Source organism: Arvicanthis niloticus, chromosome 15 (genome assembly GCF_011762505.2).
Source record: "Arvicanthis niloticus isolate mArvNil1 chromosome 15, mArvNil1.pat.X, whole genome shotgun sequence".
In the NCBI taxonomy this organism is placed as follows: Eukaryota; Metazoa; Chordata; class Mammalia; order Rodentia; family Muridae; genus Arvicanthis; species Arvicanthis niloticus.
Genome location: NC_047672.1, coordinates 4,375,441 through 4,398,909, shown reverse-complemented (window position 1 = coordinate 4,398,909; position 23,469 = coordinate 4,375,441). Strand labels below are relative to the sequence as shown.

At 41.3% G+C, this 23,469-nt stretch overlaps 1 protein-coding gene across 6 annotated transcripts in view; it reads right to left on the bottom strand.

The window, feature by feature from the left end:
- The window catches only part of Rbm33 (RNA binding motif protein 33), a 95,897-nt gene that overhangs the window by 9,171 nt on the left and 63,257 nt on the right, over positions 1 to 23,469 (bottom strand). For all 6 annotated transcript variants that reach the window (XM_034518885.2, XM_076913285.1, XM_076913283.1 and 3 more), the window contains 5 exons: positions 18,416 to 18,548; positions 17,072 to 17,415; positions 15,132 to 15,446; positions 13,677 to 13,964; positions 10,237 to 10,935 (listed from right to left, as the gene is read on the bottom strand). In XM_034518885.2, the coding sequence (XP_034374776.1) occupies positions 10,237 to 10,935; positions 13,677 to 13,964; positions 15,132 to 15,446; positions 17,072 to 17,415; positions 18,416 to 18,548 (1,779 nt within the window). The remainder of the gene's footprint in view (positions 1 to 10,236; positions 10,936 to 13,676; positions 13,965 to 15,131; positions 15,447 to 17,071; positions 17,416 to 18,415; positions 18,549 to 23,469) is intronic.

The window sequence follows — 23,469 nt, the reverse complement described above, 5'->3', positions numbered from 1 at the left end:
AAGCTAATTTTAGGCAAAGTTTTTGGCTCTCTGGATTAACACTAGAAGAAAATGGGCTATTGCCAGGAACACATTTTTATATCTAGAGTCATGCACATAGACAAACCTGAATGAGATTCAAGACAAACTAAATCTACCCTGTATCTTGCTTGGTGTGTCCTGTACACCTGGTTCTAGCACTGAAAAGGGACCTGTAATTATTAGTCTCTACATCGCACAAGTTTTAAAATACTCTTGCTTCAAATTAGGCATCTTAGAAATCTGTTGCTGAGATGTAAACAAACCAGTATCTCTGAGTAGATGGCAGCTGGTGTCCCTATATAAAAGCAAGTCTGCAGGAAAAACAGTCTCCCCAGGCAGCATGGCGCATGCTGTAACTTCTGGCACAGCAGTTTATCCAAAGCAGATGAGGGGCAAGAAGTTGTAGCCATCATAACCACCAGGTAGAGACATACTGTTGAATTGCTCTAAAATGATTGTCTTTTAATGAATAAAATAAAAATGTTCCTTTTAGACTAATGTTTGGTTTTAAAATTCCTATCTGAATTAAGTAAGCTCAGGGAATACTTTTTATCAGCTTAATCTTACAAAAAATGAGGTTTGTGGCCATCAACATTAGCAGGACAAATTTATTTATAACAAATGGTTTAAATGTACAGATAAAAATGCCCATTGACACTGTCAGGGCTTCTTGCAATTTGACAGATCAAATCTTATTTTCATTCTTGAAAGCCCATGAAGAAGTGATATCGCTGAGTTGCATTCACTAGCAGGCAAATTGATTAATCCCTCGCCACAGAGCCTCGGCCCTTGATTATACCTATCAGGCGTTAAGCAGCATTATTCTGGAGTGACAACACTTGACAAATTCCCCAATCATTTTCCCCAGCCTTTGTGGCCCTGCTAGCTTGTATTAACCCTGATGAAAAATTAATTTTCCTTATCTTCTTCTAAACCCCAAAATCCAAATCCGCCAAACTGGCAACTCTTTCTGTAAAGGTATTATGAAAACCTCTAAAAGATTAATTGCATGTCTTCAGGTGACATTAAATTAATTTCTATACTCATGACAGACATTTGATACTCAGCACTGAAAGGACAGATAACATTGTCAGGACACACAGAAGGACAGTGGCGTGGTGTCCTAGGGCAGCCTCTTATGAATTCTCCTTCTGATAAGTCCACACTTCACTGTCACCAGCACTGTGGACGATGGTGCAGCCACAGACCTCGCTGCACAGGTTTCTATTAAGGACAACAATACAGGCCTATCCCAGAAATCCCTAGGAGGCTCGTTTGGGATCAGCACAATAAATGATATGCAAGCTATGTAGAGATTCTAAGTACACATATGTGTAGAACTCTATGTTCTCTCTGTAGACTGCCAGACTACATGAGAAACAGGACAGAAATGGGCCAGCCCTCCTCCTTGCCTGGGTGCAGCTATCGAATGTAAGAACACCTTACACTGATCAGTCATGTCTATATGCCAGCAAGCACACTGAGGACAGAAATCTGGAACATGATTTCAGACATCGGGTCCAGAGAGCAACTACAAACCAAACCCAAAAGACAAAAGCAGCTTGAATAGCCAGACCCAACTACTGGGCTTCACTTATGGGGGATTCACTTAGCACATGTGTTCTACTTTACCATACAAGAATGTGTCAGTTATTCCGGTGCTTACCTTGTAATAATCCTCCCTTATGAGATTAGTTAGATATGAGAAAAGAATTAGCTAGTCTTTAAGTTAAAAAAATTTAAAAAAAAAAAAAAAAAAACAACAATAAAAAACTATAGGACCCCAAAGGGCTGCTATGCCCTGGCTGAGACTTCCCGTGTGCTGCTGTCTACTAAGTAACATTCTGCGGATTTTCTAAGATCGAAACATCCTGAGGCAGGCATGGTGCCCCAGGAAGGGAATTTACACTTGACATCCCATCGCCCCAGCTGAGTTCCTGTTGGTGTTTTCCTTCTCTGGCTTGGTGTATATATATTGAGCCTGCTCAGTAAAAGCTTTGCATTCTCGAATAACGAAAGACTCCAGTCTGTGTCTTCCTCTAATCCCCCAGGCCTACGCCTGAGCTCGTACAGTGGCAGCGTTGGCGCTGTCAATAAAACAGAACACCAAAACCTTAAGCCTCTGAGGAGAAACAACAACGTCTAGGGCAGATGGCACAAATCTACCAGGTGAAAATGAAAATGTATTACAAGTGAGGTTCTGGGTGCTTTGCAATATGGAAGCTTCCTAAACAGTGGGGCTGTGAACTGGTTCTTCCAACTCAGAGCTGAGGCTTCAAGGACAGTTTTGTTCCTGCAGGCCTGCCTAGTGCCTACTGGCCCCACCCATGTTACCAACAGTCTCTCCAGAACTCTATCCATGGTCCTGTCCTATATACCTGCAAAAACCAGTCACAGTCAGTTCTATCTCCATCTAAGCCACCTAGGCTATGCCCAGGTACTACCAGACTGCCCTACAAAGCTAGCTTCTGCTAGAACCAACCAAGCAGGGCAGAGCTGTGTCCTCAAAGTAACAGTTTCAAACTAGCAAATGTGACAGATCTACCACTTCAAAGTTCAAAACAGCAGACAGACCAGATGGCTCAATGGGCAGGGGTATTTGGTGGCAGGCCTGATGACCAAAGTTCTATCCTGAGGCCCACAGGATGGAGAGACAACTTCCGTAAGTCTTCTCTTCTCCACATCGGCTCACCAGAATAACTGTGAGCAGTCTGAAAATGCAAAAGCAGCAAACAGATCTTACAGAACAATCCTGTTCAGCAAACCAAATGAAAAGGAGTTTGAAGAGAAAAGCAGGAAAAGGTAGCTGCAAAGATTAACAGTAAAGATCAATGTTATTCAGGGCCCTGCTCCTGTATTGCTCACTTCCTGGCATCACTGACAAGGTCAGGGGACAACTATCCTGTTCACTCTGAGACATTCTGGAGAGATTCCGAGTCCTCTCCACCTCTGCTTTGACACAAGAAACCCAACTATGCAGACATCTTCAGCTTCACATTTGCGTTTCTTAAGTATTTCTAACGCTCTTGAAACTGTCCTAGGCTGTGGTGACAAACATGGGGGGAAGGCAGAAAGCTCCTAAAAGAGCAGAGAGCAGGAGCTGGAGCTCTAAAGCACGGAAGCTCTAGTCAGCAGGCACGACAGAGCATGTGCAGCAGCAGGGATCCCAGAACAGTAGTAGCAGTCCTGAGCAAGAGAAAACAGAGGCTCAAGAGTGGGCACCTCCAGAGAACAAGAAGGGGATGTGAACATTCTACATGAGTCTGGGAATAAAGACACGTGTGCAACTCTCCATCAGGCTGGTCCTTCCCAAAGTAACAGAAGACTGGAGAAATAAAGTATTATGTTTCTATTCACACAACCTCAACACTAAGGTGATTGGTTATGTCTTATGTACTCTATGTATTATGCTTAAACTAGAACTCAACCCAAATCTGGAAAACAAACCAACAAAAATGCCAATTTTCTATCTTCCTAGTCCCCCCCCCCCCCAGCCAGCAAAACAAAGTGAGACCATCAACTCATCAGAACTTTCAAGTGTAAAGCCCTTCTCCAGACTCTCCTGATCTCTGTCCTCAATCTTCAGTTAGGAATTGCTGCTACAGTCACATATACCCACACTCCCCCCACACACACACCTGGAAGAGCCACCCCTTTACTGCACTCAGAAGCCAGGTCTCCCTGCTATGCTGCCCATCCCACTTCACTTCTGCTTGTACCTGCTATTACACTCAGTCCACGGAGTGCTCAGTTCACTACAGAGCTCCACAAAGGCAGGCCTGCTTTTGTATGCAGCTCAATCACCACTAATGCCTAGTGCCTCAGTTCATGTTACACCTGTTGTGACAACTGAGACCATGGCTGCTCTGCAGGCTCTGATAAGACCTCACCGCTGATATAATATCAGCATGTATAGTATACCATGTCCTCCCTCCCTGAATAACTTGGCAGGCAGAAGGCCTCACCAAAATGCATGAACACTAGAATCCAGAAACCCTGCCCTGAAAGGCAAGTCCTCAGATAGTCTCCCTTCCCATTAAGTGTCCTATGTCCTGGCTAGGAGTAACAGGAGCAGGTCTTGGCTAGACCCTGAGGTACAGAAGAGACTCACTTCAAAGACTCAAATATATTCAATTGTTCTTTTGACTACAATATAACTCTCATAGAGTGTAGTTAAAAAAAGAAAAGATAGACACATTTATATATTGCCTGCCAATAATCTTTCAAGAAATAGGAACCCTCAGTAAAACCCAGCAGGCTCAGCAGTACCTTGATGCTTGTTCTCTTTTCAACTCCCAGAAGAAGGCATAGATCTGCACTATCTGTATTAAGGACTGACAGCCAGGATGATCTCACATGCCCTTCAAAGGCCATGGTTAAAGATGTGGTTGGTTTCCAATCTGTGGTGTTCATGGAAGACTGAACAGGTCATTGGAAAGTGCCCCAGTTATATGGTTATATGGCACTTTTTTTCCAAGCATAACATGAGGCCATCCATCTTGGGATAGAGAATACTGTGGCTCAGTAGCCAGAGCCACTAAAAGCAAAACACTGGTAGCTAGGTCATTGTAATGGAAGAGATGATCACAGAGTCTCATCTAGGATTCCTGTCACGGCTCCTTCCTGCCCTCTGCAGCTACAAATGATCTTAGAAAATGTTAGTGTATATCAGACATGGAAGATTCACTGAAAGTAGAACTCCATGATACATCTTTCATGAGGTCATTGTCTATAATGGAGTGGTAGTGATACAACTTGAAGGTCACCCACATCCTTGTACGTTAACCTTCCTCTATGCTCTGTAAACTCATTGGTTTACCAAGTTGGACTTGGGTAGAATTCTATTTTGGTCTGCCATTGTGATCTATGGACAAATATTGTTTTCATGTCTCCCAGGAAAAGCTAATGAATGAAGAGATTTCTGGAACACTGGCTCCTTTCTCTTCCTCTCTGCCCGGCTGCTAGGAGACAAGGAGGTCTTCTCTGCCGTGATAAAACTGCTGACATAACACTGAAGAGGTGAGGCTTAGAAACTGTGGCTCAAAACCTGACTTGGTGAGACAAGGCAAACGTTTTCTTCTTTCAAACCAATTACTCACTTTTTCACAGCAATGGGAAGCTGATAAACACAGCAGGCCATGGCATCTGTGCTCCAAGGGGCCAATGACTTCTAAAGAGAAGACTCACCCCAGAGCCGCACAGAAAAAGGCTGAGACATTTCAAACAAGAGTTTGAGTATAGGGAAATAAGCATGCATTCAAAGAACAATGGGGAGTTCTCAATGTGCACAGAAACCAACAAGAAGAGGCCCTCTCTGGTCAATAGTGCTGAGTTCTAGCATCAAAGTAAATAATGGCAATGGCAGTTCATTGAAAACCAAAACCTCACAAAGCTGACTGATGTTAAGTAAATGAACAAGTAAGAGCTGGCAGATACACAAGGCACACTAGAATTGGATACATCAGTGTTGGATAATAAGAAGCTAGTAGTAAGGCTGATGTACTGTAGCATGCAGCTACAGTCTAGTGCCTCTGACCTAAGGCAGCACTCTGTAACTCCAACCTTCTCATAAACCATCTGAGGAAGAGAAAGTACTCGATCATAAATGGACACTAAAGGACAGAGAGACAGGGGTGGAGGCGGAAGAGCAGACGCAGCACAAGATGTAAACGCCTGGTGAATGGAGGAAAGGGGCAAGGCCTCTAATTTTCTCTTTCATTGAAGATGTAACAAAACCCACACACTGCCTCTAAAGGAAGCCTGGTGACAAGGATGGAGAGACCCTCACTGCCTAAGATAGGAAAAGAGATGGGCAAATTCACCCCACTTTCCAAAGCAAGCTCCTACAGATCAACTGAGGACTTCCATAGGGTAGTAGGACAACCTTTAAAAATAAATACAGAAAGAGCCACAGCTCAACAGCCGGCTTTCCTGCTGGGGGAGGGGGGTGTCCTGATTCTCTCCCACTTCTCCAAGTGCTCAGAGGAAAAGCTGTTTACTTAATTTGCTGGCAAATTTCTAAATCTTTCATAGCCTGGGTCAGGCTGAAGTATCTGCCTACTTTCCTGACCCTTTCTCCCTTCAACCAAAGGACAGTTAGTTCCCTGAAAGGAACTAGGCCTTCATTTTACTGATAAGCAAAGAAGCTCAATCCAAGTGACCAAGGTCACTCAGAGGTGAACCGGGTTTCATCTCTCCTGAGCCAGAAGAGGCTGCAGGGCTTTCCCAGACACACACTTGTTTTAACTATTTGTTTCTGTGGTTAATCAGAGAATGACTGATGGCACCAGTAGTTCACAGTAAATAAACTTTTTACGTGTCCTATCTTGGCGTTTATTATTAAATAGGGCCAAGACTCAGAATTGAACCCAACCAGATGCCTGGCCCTACTGCTTTGTTATGTGGAGACTCAGTTTGCTCCACTGTGAAACAAGAATGTGCCTCATGAGTGGCACATGCTCAGCCCTGGACAAACATTAGCCGTTGCAAATGCCATCAAGAAGCACACAGACCTCTTTAGAGCCTCAGGAACACCTCATCCGCCAGTGATTTTCTTCTACAACTCCTCCTAGATTAAGCCCATTTATAGATAGGAAATTAAGATGATGACGAAGAGGGAGAGGAAGAGGAAAATGAAGCAGCGACAGCACAGCATCCCAGAAGCAGCTAAGACAGACAACTACCCAAGCATGGTGGGAAGCATCTATGTGTCAGATGATCACACAGAAAGTTAGCTTGTGATCCTGGAGAGGGAAAGCTTCAAGTTCTGTGTGCTATGGAAATGAGTTTCAGAATAGCCAAAGCCAGATATGATGGCAACAACAAGCCCCATACAACACACAGTGTCTTTCTCCAGGCATAACTGAACAGTGACCCAGTCACTACAAGCACAGAAATTGTATCATTAGAATTATTAGTATCATTATTATCATTATTAAAAATAATATCATCATTAAGAAGTCATTTTTAAAAAATAAATGAATAATTTATTTATTTTATGCAAACGAGCTCTCTATCTGTACGAACACCTGCATACTTGAAGAGGGCATCAGACCTAGTATAGATGTTGTCAGTCACCATGTGGTTGCTGGCAATTGAACTCAAGTCCTCTAGAAGAGCAGTCAGTATTCTTAACCACTGAGTTATCTCTCCAGCCCCCAAGAAGTCATTCTTATGAAAATATTTAGGACTGTTTCCTACTACCACAATGAAATTGTTTTAATAAAGAGGACTCAAACCATTTCAATAAAGAGAACTAATGTACAACAACTAGAAGACAAATCATCAATGAAAACATCCTTAAAGGTAACATAATTAAAGAAATGAAAAACCTAAAATTTACTGTCTTAAACTCAGGCTCTCTCTCCATGTTTCACAAAATCCAGTTTTAAAAAAAAAATTCTCTAAGAAAGTCAGGTATGGTGGCAAGCCACTTTAATTCTTGCATCTGGTAGTGTAGGCAAAACATCAGGAATTCAAATGACATAGCAAGTTCAGAACTACATGAGACCCTATCTCAAAAAACAAAATGAAATATGCAAAGATAAATGATTTCATTTTTAAATCAGCTATGGAAGACAAGAAACACCCACTGTGAGTCACAGCAGGCTCACAGGTTGTAAGTCTCACACACACACACACACACACACACACACACACCCAAAGTTGGGTCATTCCCAGCTGGTATGAGGTATAAGAACAGCTGGCTAGAACCAAGCACAGAGACTCACGTTCTTAAGTAGAAAGTCAGAAAGCCTTGCTAGAGAGTGACTGCCAGAAGGAAGAGACTACTCAACACTTTCGACATCATTATATAGAGTTTGTGTTAGCCATAGAGGAGGCAGCTCTCTTAGGAAGCATGAGCTAACTTCTGCCCTATAAGAAAAGGTTCTCCAATGGTCAGCCCTGAAAAATACAAGTAACATTATACAGGATGAACAGATTGTACTTATTTATTTAGGAATTCATTCATTCTCATTCATATTCTCTCTCTCTCTCTCCTCTCACTTCCCTCCCCTCTCCCTCCTTCCCTCCCTCCCTCTACAACTAAAGCAGCAATTCTAACCTCTGTGTTGTGAGGTGGCTGTCTAGCAACCCTTTCATAAGGTCACATAAGACCATTGAAAAACAGATTATACATACATACATACATAACTGTGCACTTGCGCGTGCACGTGTGTGTGTGCATGTGCATGTGTGAGAGACATGTTGTGCATGCCTGCAATCCAAGCATGCAGGAGGCTAAGGGAGGAGGATAACAACTTGGAGGCCACTCTGGGAAACAGTAACAAACTACCCGCCTCCAAAAAAACAGGAATCAAAAAGAAAACACATTAGGTTTTCCTTAAGAAACTTTGTAAGGGATGTATTATACTTTCACTCTATTAGAAGTCAAGACCCCCTAGCAAAATAGAATTCAGCCAACAACAAAGTATTGTAATTCAAACAGTGAACTGGAAAACTAAAAGCTTTCATTGACATAGATGCCACTTACAAGCTTGTCCTCCTTGCACCCTCAGGTAGCCCGACTGTGATCCCTGGCTCAGTGCAGACTCATAGCTAGACTCTAGAGGCAGAGCAGAGGCCTGAGCCCTAGCATGACGCCAGTGCCAGGAAGAGGACAGCTATGATGGTTACCTAGTACCAACTGAAGGCGATGATAAAAGTCAAGTAAATGTGACAGCAGTAGATGCTGGGACACACAGCTATTTATTTTCTGAATTGTCCTAATTAGGCACACTTTGCAACTAACCCAAAATTATAGGTTCTCTTAATAACAGCTCCTATCCACTTCGGGGTGGTGGGGGTAGGGTTGGGGGCAGCATTAGGGAAATACTATTTACTCAAGGTAAAAGCGAGCAGCACCAGAGACTCATCAAAGCTGTCAGCGCAGCAGGGCTAGAAATGCACATTGGGACTTAAGAGTCAAAGGGAAAGGTGAGACAGAGCCTGTTCCAATGCGCTTGACGGTGGCGACTGAAGTAGAAAACTCCAGAGACTGTCTTTCCTATTTGTTGTAAAATTAGGCAGCAATGAAGTAAAATCACAAATAAATTTCGTATTAAATGACTTAGTTTTGTTTTTACATTGGAGCAGAGAGATAATTTTAAGTAAATACAGTTTTTTTGAAAGGAAGTCTGCTTTCCAGTGTAAATGCTTCTCCCTATGGGTAGATACTGAACTTCTACAGCAGAGCATCTACACAGTTCGTCCCACAGGGGGGAAGTCTATGTCCACCAGCAGCCATCTTCTCTTGAGCTTTGAAGTCAATGAGACAGACTAAAACCTCAAGTTTAAAATAAAGACCCAAAGCTAAAGAGCCATTGCACAAACTTTACTGTGCCACTGAACACAGCAGCTTCAGATGTTAAATGTGACAGGAGGAAACATTCAGATAAAACAGGATTGTGGATGCTCACTGAGTATTCTACATATGTAATTTATTTGACATTATTAAGGACATTCATTATGTCATGTCTTTACATCACATGGGAGAAATGCTGTTTTCTGTCTCCGCATACTCAGCTGACTGACAAGCAAACCACATACACAGCACTTCATATACCAAGGGGGCACTGCTGTCCTTCATGGGTGGAGTTACAGGTCCTTTTCCTTTTTGCTGTACCAATGTTGTGCCTTTAGTCATTCATTTCCCCAGTTTACAATGTGAAATGCATACAACAGGTATTATTGCTACAGAGCACAGAAAATACGCAGACAAATATGTGGCTCGAAAGTGGGTCCACCCCCATGACCATACATGTATAATGCCATCAACAACTACTAGGTGTATAACAATTTTTTTTTTTTTTTTTTTTTTTTTTGAGACAGGGTTTCTTTGTGTAGCCATGGCTGTAGAACAGCACGGCCTCAAACTCACAGAGATCTGCCTGCCTCTGCCTCCTGTGTGCTAGAATTAAAGGTGTAAGCACACCTACAACAGACCTGATAGTTTGTTTGCTGGATTATGAGAAAAACTGTTACTTAAAAAGAAGCTAAAACTGAGAAAGGTAAGTCACAGGATGTCACAATGACCTTTCACCAGACTCAAGACAGCTGAGACAATATGGATTCAGACAGCAGTAAAACTTCAATCTTAAGGTTTGGTTAATCTACATGACTCTACCAGAGTTCACATTCAACTCTTTTTATGGAGACTAATACCCTCTAAGGCAAACAAATTTACAGAGAAATGCATAAAATTTGTCAACTTACCCCTCCAGACAACTTAATCACCCTGACCTTGGAGCTGACATGTGGCCCATCTCCACCACCTCCACTGTTGGCCCTGTGCATGACAGTCCTCTTCACCCCTGGCTTGGTGTCCTGAGGCCGGCCCTGGAGGGACGTCACTCTGGCTGCCTGTGGGGAGTGGGGGGTCTCCTCCATATCCATAGGTTTGACCTGGAGGACTTTGTGTGGCAGCTGTCGCAGATGCTTCAGTGGCCTCAAGTGTTGCCCTTGATGCTGCATGTTAGCACCAGGTGGGACAAAGTTTACCGCTTTGGGCTGAACATTAGCAGTGGTGACATCTTGGTTTTTAACAAGAAGTCTGGTTTTCACATTCTGCCTGCATTGTGCCCCCGGAAAGGGCAACAATGGGTTACCGTTGGTGGGTGATGGTGTAGCTGCCAGTTCCTCTTGCTCCATGGAGCTCTGTGAGCCATATATCTGCTGTTGCTGCTGCTGCTGCTGCTGCTGCTGCTGTTGCTGCTGCTGTTGCTGCTGCTGCTGCTGCTGTTGTTGTTGCTGCTGCTGCTGCTGCTGCGCAAGTCTTTCCAGTAACTCCTTCTTTCTGGCACCAGCCTGCTGCTGCCTTCGTAGCTCCTTCTGCTTCAGGATTTCTTCTCTCAGCCGCTTCTGCTCCTCTATCTTTAAGCGATATAACCTTGTCTCTTCATCTTCATCAGGAAACTAAAATGGAAAACACAGTTCACTATGCCTTACATGATAGGGTGGCCATTTCAAACAAATGACTCTCCCCCCAAACCTTGCAATTCAGTATTTGAAAGAAGGCATTCAAAGATCTGCTTAACAAGAAGTATAACTCTTTCCTCTAGGGAGGGGGAAAATTATACAGCTAAACCTAATTTGGAAAATCTTATCAGAATATTAAAAATGAAATAATGTAAATTTCCAGTCATTTACAAGTTTGAAACCAATTAAACTATTCATTTAAGATATCAAAATATGTTTCAAATGGAAACGGCAACAGCCTGACTCCCTGCTGTCACAGGGTTTTATCTGGCTCTTCCCTGACAAACCAACAAAAGGTGGGGTGTAAATGACCTGAAAGGCCCTGATTAGAACTATTGATTTTTCGTACAGAATTTTCAGCCTGATCTCAAACTCATTTGTCACAGAATAATTGGTTATAATGAATAGCACAAGTCAATCTTTCTGACCTTGAACTCACGCACCCTCCTCAGAATCAAAATGCTGCCAATCGCAGTATTGGAATATTAATGTTAAGTGAATGCCCTGAATAACCCAGACCCAAACTACACTCAAAGTCTATACAGAAAATTCCTTTCAAAAGTCTAATGATTTATTTATTTTTTTTTACTAAAGAATCCAATAAAGAAAGCTTATACTTTAAAAATATTTTATAAAACCACCTATCCATAAAATCTTTATTGAAGATTCAATCTATCTACAAATTCACCTAGTTACAAATTAAAAGCATAAGACAATCATAGAAGTGGAGAGTTGAGTGGGCACCCTATGGACTTCTTGTTGAATGTCAAAGTCTTAGGTACATTTCAAACAAAACTAAAGGTAGGAGGGTAGGTGAGGGGTTGTTACTGCAGCAGGCATGCTGAGTAAGAAGCCCACAGTGCAATAATAGCAAGGGATGCAGCCATCAGCACCAAGACCCAGATGCACCATTTCCCAACACAGGAGTAATTCCTCTACATTTGTTTCCCAAGCAGTCAAGAAAGGGTTAAAGTAGGTTCAGAGATATAGATAAAAATACTTTAGATTTATCCTTTACTGTACCAATAGCAACCAAATAAATCTAAGTCAAGTCAGTAAGTCACCTTTAGCTAAGCAAAATAAATATATTTTTTTAAAAAGAAAAAATATAAGCCTGGTTCCATTTATGTGTGTGTGTAAACAAAAAAAAATTTAAGGCATTCAGCCTATACCACTACAATCTGTCAACTTTCTATTTTACTTTCATAAATTATCTGCCTGCCTGTAGTAAATTTACAGGATTTCTGGTAAGTCTAAAACAAAATAAGTAAACATGGCTGACTGTTCCTCTCCTTGTAATATTTAGTCGCTGTTATTATGTAAGAAACATATAAACCAGACACTCTCACACACACATTCTCTCTCTCTCTTTATATATGTGTATATATATACATATATACATACATATATATGTGTGTGTGTGTATATATATATATATATATTTTCCCTAAGCTAGCTATATAACCCAAAGGCACTATGAATGATTGGCACGCGCACACACACACACACACACACACACACACACACACACAACATTTTTTTAATTTAGGGTTTGGTTTTTTTTGGTTTTTGGGCTGCTGAGATTGAACACAGGTCCTTGAGAATGTTGGCCATACTTTACTACTGGGAGAGGGGAAATACACACACACACACACACACACACACACACACACACACACACACATTTATTATATATTATCTATATTTATATGTCTATAATATATTATATACTTATAATATATTAATATATATTAATGTTTATATATATAAAATCACTTTATTTTATTATTATTTTTTAAATTCTGAGAAGGAACTAAGTTGCCCAGAATGGCCTTGAACTATTGATTTTCCAGCCTCACTTAGCCTTCAGAGGAGCTAAAATTACAAGGGCGCATCCCAAGACCCAGATCAGAAAGGCTCTTTATAAACCACGCCATTCCAGTTCAGTAGAGCCAGTTTATGAAACCCACATATCAAACTTTTATTAAGACTGTTAAATGACATCCAAAACATTCTGACTTTCTAATTTTGATGTGATACAATTAATACCATCATAATCACTTATCAGAAGAAAACCTGAATGATGAAAACCTAATTAAAAGGTTAAAACCATGTTAACTGGTTTTTTAAAAGGATGAATTCCCTCAATTCTTGCTATTATTACACTGAACAATAATCAGTCCACACAACATGGATTTTATGGGTGTGTTCACATAATTCCATGTACTTATCTGTGCCCAGCTCCCAGATATACCCTACCTTATTTCATCCCCATTTAACAGGTAAGAAAGTTGAGGTCTATAAGAGGTGAAGATCATGTAAATACTGCCCCACATTTATTACTCCACACCTACTCTAAATCACCAAATATAAGGAAGGCCACAGAACCACATGGTTTTGTGAGTAAGGTTTTACTGGTTTTCAACACACCTGTGCCTATAAGAATTATTTATAAACCACCTTGTACAATGGCAGAGGTAACTAACTAGGATTGTCTACAACATTTATAGAACTTGGGGGTCCTTTACAGAAACATCAGCTAAACCAGGGTATATATTGATTCTATATAATACAACAATAACTGTACACATATAATCCTCGCATGAGTGAACTAAGCAGAATATACTGGCACTCAGGACCCTATTCCAGAACAAATATGGCCCAGGAAGGCGTCCTACCTCTGCTTCTGCTTTTGCTTCTTCCTTAGGTTGAGCCCCAGGACTAAGTGGCTTGGCTTTTGCATCAGTCTTTCCCTGTGAGCTCCTCGAAGCCACCACAGCCCTACAAGGTGGGGATGTGTTGACAACAGACTTCACCTGAGCTGCAGGTGTGGAGGAGCAGCGATTTCCACTCATTTCCAAGACATGTGAAGGTGCTATGGGGAGCTCACGCAGATTACTGTTTCTGGGAGCACTGGGTTGCATCTGCTGCATGGGCCGTTTGCTTATATTCTGAGATGCTGCATTCTGTCACAAAAAGAAACACAAGTTTATTAGTGAGTAAAAACACAAGGGATCACTGTCATCAATACCTGCCTTCCTGTCTGAGAGGTAAACACTTACTCTTTGGCTAATACTTTTTATGCTTAAGTGTTGCTGTGTGCCCTGATGCTTAGGATTCAATTCCATAAAGATTCAGCTTCCATTTATAAAAGTGAAACCCAGTGATTTTTCAGTATATAGACTAACATTTCTAACACCATTCTGGGCTAAACAATAACTACAACAACAACACTAACTCACTCTGCATGCCTCAAGGACCCAACACACTATGTCTACTTTACCTAAGTTTAAAACGGAACAGGAAACCCAACACTATGTTTCAATCTTATAAAAAGCTTTCTGGAAGAGAAAGGTACCACAAAGTTCTATCACAAGAAGAGATATCCCTGAGAGAGAACCCACATGTCAAGGGTCAGAGGTGGCTAAGAGAAGGAGGAACTGAGCTTCTGATGTTACCTTAACAAGGAAACAGGACTACACATGCCTCTTCTCTATCTAGAAATCCCCTTAAAGCTTTTGTCTGAGTCATATTATGATATAGAGGCAGATTAGGAAAACAGGTTCAAAGCAACTCACTGACTTGCTCAAACTCTGAGGATAAAAGTACAGGACGAAGAGGCAGACTTATAGAGAGGAACTGTGCTGGGATACTGTGATCTGTCCCGGAAGAGACAGTAATGGCAGTCACTAGTGGAGGACAAGACAATGGCAGGACGCTACGCTTTACTCTCACACCAACCTACTATTCCCCAGTTCCTTTCGATGGATGACAAGACCCACATTTGCTGACCATAGGTAAAATGTAACATAAAAACCAAATAGAAGTGACTTTCCTAGAACTGAATGCAAGCTCTTATTCAGGCCCCACAGAGGCAGACAATCTGTCACAAAAGCTACGCCCTTGTACTGGAGGAATGACTCAACAGTACTGTCTAACCACTACAGAAAACTCAAGGCTCAAAAAAGGGTAAGTAAATATCTATAGTTTAAAACTTTTTGCAAAGTACTCTAAAAAAAATTAGTTTTGCTTTTGAAAATATACTGTTTATTAATTTTTAAAAACTAGAAAATGATCTACCTCAAAAATTATGTCCCATAAAGCCTGTATGTTAACCCACATCTGTTACTCACGTGCCGGAGCCCCTGACGTGGGGTACACTGCATCCGACTGCTGTTGGGCTGAGGCTGGGCAGTCTGTACGTGCGGCCTGAACTGCGGCTGAGCCATGGGCATCAGAGGAGGGGGAGGAGCAGAGAGGTGGTGGTGATGCTGGTGCTGCTGTGGCTGATGCTGCGGAGGAGGCTGATGCTGTGGGGGAGGCTGGTGTGGAGGCTGGAGGGGAGGCTGAAGGGGTGGCTGGTGCTGGTGATGCTGGGGCTGCTGCTGGGGTTGCTGGGGCTGGGGCTGTGGTTGATGAGGTGGTGGCAACGGAGGATGCAAGGGTCCCTTCCATTACAAAAGAAGGAGAAATGACAGCTTATTAATAAATGTGCTAGGGTGATTTCAATGCAATGGTCTCCTTAAAAACCCAGCATGAGAAGAAGCTTATGTGGAGAACACACACTGTCATAAATGTAGCATCTGCCTGAACATTCCCTCTGTGTGCCTAAACATACGCATCATCATAAAAGGCAACCTCCCACAGCATGTTCAAAGGGCCTGCCAAGACCACAGTGACTAGAGTACCTGAGGAAAAAGTACAGACACAAAGACACACTGCATTCCAACTAAAAAAGACACACCTACATGTTCAAGGCAACTGCTGCTTGGTAATGGAATTATTAATTTCTTTAGATTCACCTATATTCTATTATTTCCATAACAAAGGAGAAATTATTTTTAATTTTAAAAATCAAAATACTTAACCCATTTGAACACTGTAAATAGTTATCTATTCTTTTTAGCTTAAATATATATTCTTTTTAATTTTTCATGTCATTTACTTACTGTTCGACTAGATGTGTGTATATGTGAGTATATAGGTACAAGCATCAACACGTGCCCAAGAAGATCGGAGGATAACTTGCTAGAGTCAGTTCTTTCTTTCCACCACTTTCTTTCCAGGGGTCAAACTCAGGTGATCAGGCTTGATTGCAGATGCTACACTATCTTCACCAGCTTAGATATGCTTTTAAATAATTTATTTATGTGTATGGATGTTTTAGGTGAACTTACATCTAGGTAACTTGGGCATGTCTGATGCCCATCAAGGCCAGAAGATAACTGTGGATTCCTTGGAACTGGAGTTACAAATGATTGTGAACCACCAAGTATCTGCTAGGGATTGGACCTCATCCTCTCGAAAGGCAGCAAATGCTCTTAATGACTGAGCTATCTCTCTAGTCTCTAAATACACATTCTTATATTCCCTGTGTAGCCAAATAGTTGAGACAAGTGTACTATTAACAACTCTCCCCACCCTTTTTTGGTACACAATATTTCCCAAGTATTAGATAGATAGATAGATAGATAGATAGGTAGGTAGGTAGGTAGGTAGGTAGATAGATAGATAGATAGATAGAGATAATTATGATTAAAATACAAAAATAGATAGATAGATAGAGATAATTATGATTAAAATACAAAAATATACTTGATAGAAAAAAATGTCACAAATACTTGTACTGGCCAGTAAATGCCTACCAGCAGAGGGCGCATAAGTCTGTCACATAAAGAATGAGAAACAGCACACTTTTTTTCCTCCCCACCAAGAAAGGCCCTTTTTTCTCCCTAGCAGGAATAGGACGATGAGAAAGCACTACCAAGATAAGCAAATGCACTATCCGGGCATAGTTTAAATGTTAGTAGTCTTACATCCCTTTTAAAATTCCAAGAGTGACCAAGTCCAGTTCCTGGAAAATGAGAATCACTTTTTTCACATTCCCTAATATTAAGGAAGTAAATAATACTGTCAGGAAGAGCTGGCTGTAATGAATACTTAAGACTACCACTCATATCCTTTATATAACCATAAGTTAGCAGAAACAAAACCTGAAACTTCCCTTTCCTGAAACACAAAGGCTTAGCACCATACAAGCATGGCTTCCGTCAAGGCTGGTTCATGTGCATACCTGAAGGTTAGGCTGTGCATGTGTAGGCAGGAATGGCTGTCCCGGGCTGGGTAGAAACGGCTGTCTAGGAGGAATGAAAGGCCTGGCAGTTGCTGACCCTGGCTGGCTAAAGTGCAGGATCCCCACTGGGCCTGGGGGCTGTAGGGCTGGTCTTACAGGCCTCTCTCGAGGGAACACTGGCTGCTGTCCTTGCTGATTAAATGCTGGTCCAGGCTGAGTGAATGGCAAGGGACTCTGAGTAGGGACAGGATGGCTGCTGTTCAGGAGCGTGGGAGGAGGCGGCGGTGGAGGAGGACTTCGCTGTTCCAAAAAGAGATGACTGGGGAACCTTGGTTCACCTGAAACTGAATAGTAATGTATTACTTTCAAGTTAGAAAAACCACACACTTCCTGATAAGCTGTAGAGGAATTTTAATACAGCAACATGGCTGCTTTGGCAAAGGATCACATCCTAAGATCCCCCCAGAATGCAGACACGCTAGTACACACCTTTAATCCCTAACAATGAAAGTAAGGTTAGTTTGTAGAATGAAGCAGCCAAATTTGAAAGCATCTAAGTGAGGGACAGATAGAGTGATAGATCAGAGAAAGATCTGACAGAATGAGTGAGAGATAGGATACAGGCAACTCACAAAGAACAGACAGGAAAGATAGGCTACGTAAGAGGACTCAGAGGAAGAAAGTGGGTGTGAGTGTGTGTGGCTGTTTTTTGAAGAGACAGGTTGCAGAGAGAAGAAGCTAGACATAGGTAAAGACAAAAGAAGGCAGAGAATGAAAAGAAGCCAGAAGATTAGAATGCATTGCTAAAGTTAGTATGAGGCCAAGCAAAGCAATTCAGGCAGAAGCACAAAGAAGGCAGATCTAATCAGTCAGCTTGGAAGATTAGACAGTACAGGGGCCAGAAGCTTCCAGGCTCAGGCCTAGGGATAGTTAGATAAAGAAATGCTCTGGGCTCAGCCCAAGCCCTTTACTCATATAGCTTAGGTTAGGCTCTCATCTCATCTCTCTATCGAAGAAAATAAGTGACATTTACAATGAGTATTTTCAGGAACTGCTTCACTATTTTCAAGTGTTAGTAACATCCTATTTTATAAAGAATCCTAGATTTTAGCTATCCCAACATGATTTTGTAGGCCATTATCTATAACCCCTTCCTTCTTTGTATAAGACTGTCATATTTCAGATCCAACTATTGTTTAATTTTAGCCACTGAGATGACTGGTAGAATCACTGTAACACATCTCCTGGTGGGAGGCAAATCCTGTTTTAGCAGTAACTGCACAGGTGCACCATTAACGCAGCTTCTGTCACTTTATCTTGTGCCCATTACACCCCTTCATGTACCTCCTAAGAAGAAAGGGTCTCTTTCTTGAGGTGGGGGTGGGGCTCTCCACTGGTCCTGGAGAGGAAGTCGAGGTGGCTGGTTAAAAGTGTTGGGAACAGGTCCAGGTGTGTGCTGTGGAAATTCTGGAGGGCCCTAAAGAACAATGGAAACAAGATGAAAAACACCATGTGGTTTCAGAGTACACACATGATCCCAGGCTTGACAGTATAACATGCACTTCCTAAGTCAGCCTGTTTCTTTCTTTTGCCTACGCACATTGATGAAGAAAAATATTGATATGTATATAAATATTCAATAAAAAGCAATTTGCCATAAAACAATCAAGATGCAGCATCAAAAAAATTAATTCAGGATTTTAACATAGCATTGCTCCAAGACTTACTCAAATCATATACAACTGTTGACTTTCACTTTCAGAAACCCAAAAGACCAAATGTCTATTTTGGACATCCATGGCATTTGTCTTGTCAAAGATGTTATTCTTTGTTATTTACCTCACACAACCCTAAGTTACAGCTATGAAGCAATTTACTTCAAAAGAAGAAAAAAAATTTTAATTTGTACCTTAACAAAAATTAGCAACCTCAGATTAACAGAAAAGCATTACCTTAGAGCTAGAGTGCTCTTCTGCCACCAACGCGAGGCCCTACATCCTATACCAAGCACCTAACGAAAACCAAACTAACCAACAAACTCAATCCTCAGTAACTGGCCTCATCTCACTGTCCTTAGCGTAGTCACTGAAATAATTCAAATTTCTGCTAGTATTGAAAGAACCACTATTCAAAGAAAAGACCAAAAAGTGCTCTAAAACAAAATAATAAATATCAATTTCTCTTCATGTAGTATTACCTCACCCATGGGAAATGACCCGGTATTTCTCAACTCTTAAACTCTTAAGAATGCCTGCTGGTTTTGCAGAAGACCTGAGTTTGGTTTCCAGCACAACTGTAAGCAGCAGCTCATGATCACTTGTACCTCCAGCTATAGGAGATGCAATGTCCTCTTCTGACCTGTCAGCACTGTACTCCCATGTACATATATAATTAAAAATAAAACTTAGAAAAACAATCTTTCTTATAAACTCAAAACTCTTAATGCCTTGCTTATTGTTTTGCTACAAATTTTAGCTATTCTCCCTAAATGTGACCCCATTTTACAGCACCAAAAATACTTTTTTCCGTTGCCTTTAAATGTCTGCTCTAAGGCCAGCAAGATGGCAGTGGGTGCAAAGTGTCTCACATCAAATCTGAGGACCTGAGTTTGACTCCCAGAACCTATGTGGTAGAGGAAAAAAAGAAACTGACTCCTGCAAATTATCCTCTGACCTCCTCACATGACCTTACACACAAGCACACAGAAACAACAAACAAATGTAAAAGTCTACTTTAGAGTTGGGGAGATGTCTCAATGGAGCTTGCTTCATAAGCATGGAGACCTGAGTCCCAATCCTCGGTGTACATATAAACACAGGCTGTGGCAGCACGGACCTAGAAACCCAGTGCTGGGGAAATGAAGTAGGAGAATTCCTGAAGCTCACTGGTCAGTTGCACCAGCTAAAAGGGCTCAAGATTTAGTTACAAACTTTCCAAAAATAAGAGAGAAACGTGACTGAGGAAGATATCCAGCATCAACCTCTGGCCTATACATGTGCACTCACAGAAAAGACACACACGGGGGTTGGGGGGAGGAAGGGAGGGAGGGAGAGAGCAAGCCTGAACCTGGGGGTACAATAAGAATAATGCAAAACAAACACTCCTATTTACCACAAACCTGTAAGCCTATTAGCTAAAAATAGCCACACACACACACAAAAGGTTTGAAATGTAAATAATACATCTTTCTCAAACTAAAGCATTAGAATTTATTGAAAGATATAGAACAAAAGCCCCACAGATCACATTTTTTAGCTGTTAATTTTAGCTATGTCAAGTGAGACTGAGGCAACCCTCACTATATCAAAGTCTAAAGACGTTTCTTGCTACCAAAAAAGACGTCAAGATACCTTCCCCTCAAAGCTTAGTCATTAAATGAGGAACCTGTGAATATGTAAAACATACTTGCCCATTCTCAGAACACACACACACACACACACACACACACACACACACACACACACACGATAATGGTACTAGCTAGACATATCACTGCTCTGATGTTCTGAGGATTCTTTAACATCTTCACTTTGATAAAATGTGGAAAGCTTTTTCTATCAACACAAGTTACGCTGCTGATACTTAAGAAGCCTGGATAAGGAGTTCTAACAGACATGTCCATTCTGCCATGAAGTCAATGAAACACATCATGTACATTGTATGTAACATCTTTGTTTTTAAGAGCTCAGTATGAGGACTCCAGTTTCAGTTCCATGCGTCAGCATATTCTGGCCCATACAACTTGAACATTCTTAGTCTGAAAAAATCAGTAACTTTCTAAGTCACATTCAAAGTTTCATATTGCAGAATTCAAATTTTGGCTTAAAGTTACTCAATGGGTAAAATCTAGGTTATGTATTCCCCAAATTAGAAAACTCTGAAACCTGAAATACTCTGGTCCTAATCATTTCAAATAAAGATGACGCAACACCTCTAAGTGTATCCAAACATGTTTTAAGTGATCTTCAAAATTTCCTGGATTATAAACTAGAAATCATGTTTATGTAACATCTGATGGGATGGGGAAAGGAAAGGGAGAATGGAAAGGAAGAAGAAGATATAAATGAATGAATGAATGAATGAATGAATGAATGGGAACCAGTTTACATACCTCTGGTATGTGAAGGTTTAACTGATCTTGTGGCTTCTGATCCAAGTGCCTTAGTTAGGGTTTCTATTGCTGTTATAAAACACCATGACAACAAAGAAACTTGGGAAAGAATGAATTTATTTCATCTCAGCCTGCTTTCTTCCAGGAGCATCAGGTCAGAGTAGCACACCTCACTGTGTGCTGGGCTCTCTCATGTCAATCATCAATCAAGAAATATGCCCTGGAGGCTTATTCACAGGCCATCCTGGTACAAACATTTCTAAGTTAGGACAAAATGACTCTAGCATGTGCTAAGTTGACATAAAACTAACTAGCACACCAAGTAAATCAGCAATCCTGACCCTTTCCAATTAAGACAATTGTCCTCCAAAGCTGTGTAGAATTGCCACCTCAGGGGCAGTCTGAAATGAAACACACTGAGGCCATCAGAAATCAGAAAGAGTGAGCCCACCTCTTGTAACAGTTCAGAAGATTAGAATGGTTTAGAACTCAGTATGTGTGAATAAGGTGAAACCCCAACTCTATAGAGCCAGGCACCTGGCATGGTTACAAGAGGTTACTTGAATCTAGTGTTGACTGTCATTGGTTATATGGTTAATCTTGATGTCAGAGAGCTGGGAGAGAGAACTGGCCTGAATGAAGGATCACATACTCTCTACCTTACAGTGATTTTCACATAAATCTTTTTAAAGATTTATTTTATGCATATGAGTACACTGTAGCTGTCTTCAGACACACCAGAAGAGGGCATCGGATCCCATTATAGATGTTGTGAGCCACCATGTGGTTGCTGGGGATTGAACTCAGCACCTTAGAAGAACAGTCAGTGCTCCTAACTACTGAACCATCTCTCCAGTCCTCATAGAATTTTAATAACTACCATTTGACTCCAAGAACATAATCATATACTTCATAATGATCTACAGAGGACCAATGGTGTTCTGGTTTAAAGATTGTGCTACCATCACTGCCCATACAAGGCCCATTACCTCATCAAACACAACCAGGAAACAAAATCTTTATGGTGTCAAATCACTACCTAAAATCAAAGTCATACCTCTACTTTGGTAACTTTAAACCATACCACAATCACTCAACCACATCAAAAGATTTCACTGAAAAAACTCAGTGTGAGCTCCCACAGGTCATCCCTGTCAGGACAAAGCTTGCAGAGTTGGGGATTTCAAACAGTAATCAACCTTCCCCTTAGATACATCTTTGAACATCAAGGCCTGTATTCTCTGTGGCACTATACTAGACTTCTCTGGAAACTATACTAGACTTCTACAATGCATCTATTTCTTTAAAAACTTTATTCATGTTTTTGTTTTAAACTAAAATATAAAATCCTCCTGGGAACAGCTTCTCTGGTAGAAATGGCATTCTGCCACTCCTCCTCATTCCAGACAGGCCTAGACTGCTCTCTGAGGTTTGTTTCACTCATCTACCCTGGGGTAGACCACAGAGGACCCGCATTCCTACTTCCCAGCCTGCTGAGGGACTACACAACGAAAAGGCTCATTACAGCAGATTAGTATCACCAAGTGATTTTAACTGGTTAATCATCACTGGGAAGTTGTTTTCCTATCCCTAGTCAGCTTCTTCTCACACTGCCCTGGTCACTTTCCATCTGATCATCTTCTGGTTCTGATCTACAATACAGCTGCCTCTATGCCTGCAACAGCCTGAGCAGCCTTACTGTATCCAAGTATTGCATATAATCATTAGTAATGTGCGTGCTAATTTTTAGCAGCAGCCTATTGAAGGTAATCTAAGTTTTCATTCTATTACTTCATTTAGTCAATTTTTCATAGAAACAAACAGTATACTGGTATACTGAATTACAGCAAGCACTGAAGGCATGCTACTGATGTGGTATTTATCAGTGAGCATGTTTCAGGCTCTTAAATTTTTAGCTATGTTAACAAGGTGACAAAGAGTAGATGCCAGAGGAATTGAAGAGGGAAGAATTTAATTCAACACTTACATAATACTTACACCAATAGCTGGATATCACCAACACTCAGTGTGAAAACTTTTAACACTTTAACTTTCAACAATTTCAAAAGAGTGCAGGAAGCCTAATTTATTCACAAGTCATCATCCTGTGCTGCCGCTGTCACCACTGCACAGCTGCTCTCCCCACCCAACTGATCCACCTAGTTCCTTCCCAAAACCAGAGTGATTTACTGCAGTGTACCTGGCTTTCTAGATAACCCAAGTTATCAGGAATTACACCTATATGCTTCCAGAACCAGAGTGACTTCCTGCATTGTGACCCTGGTTT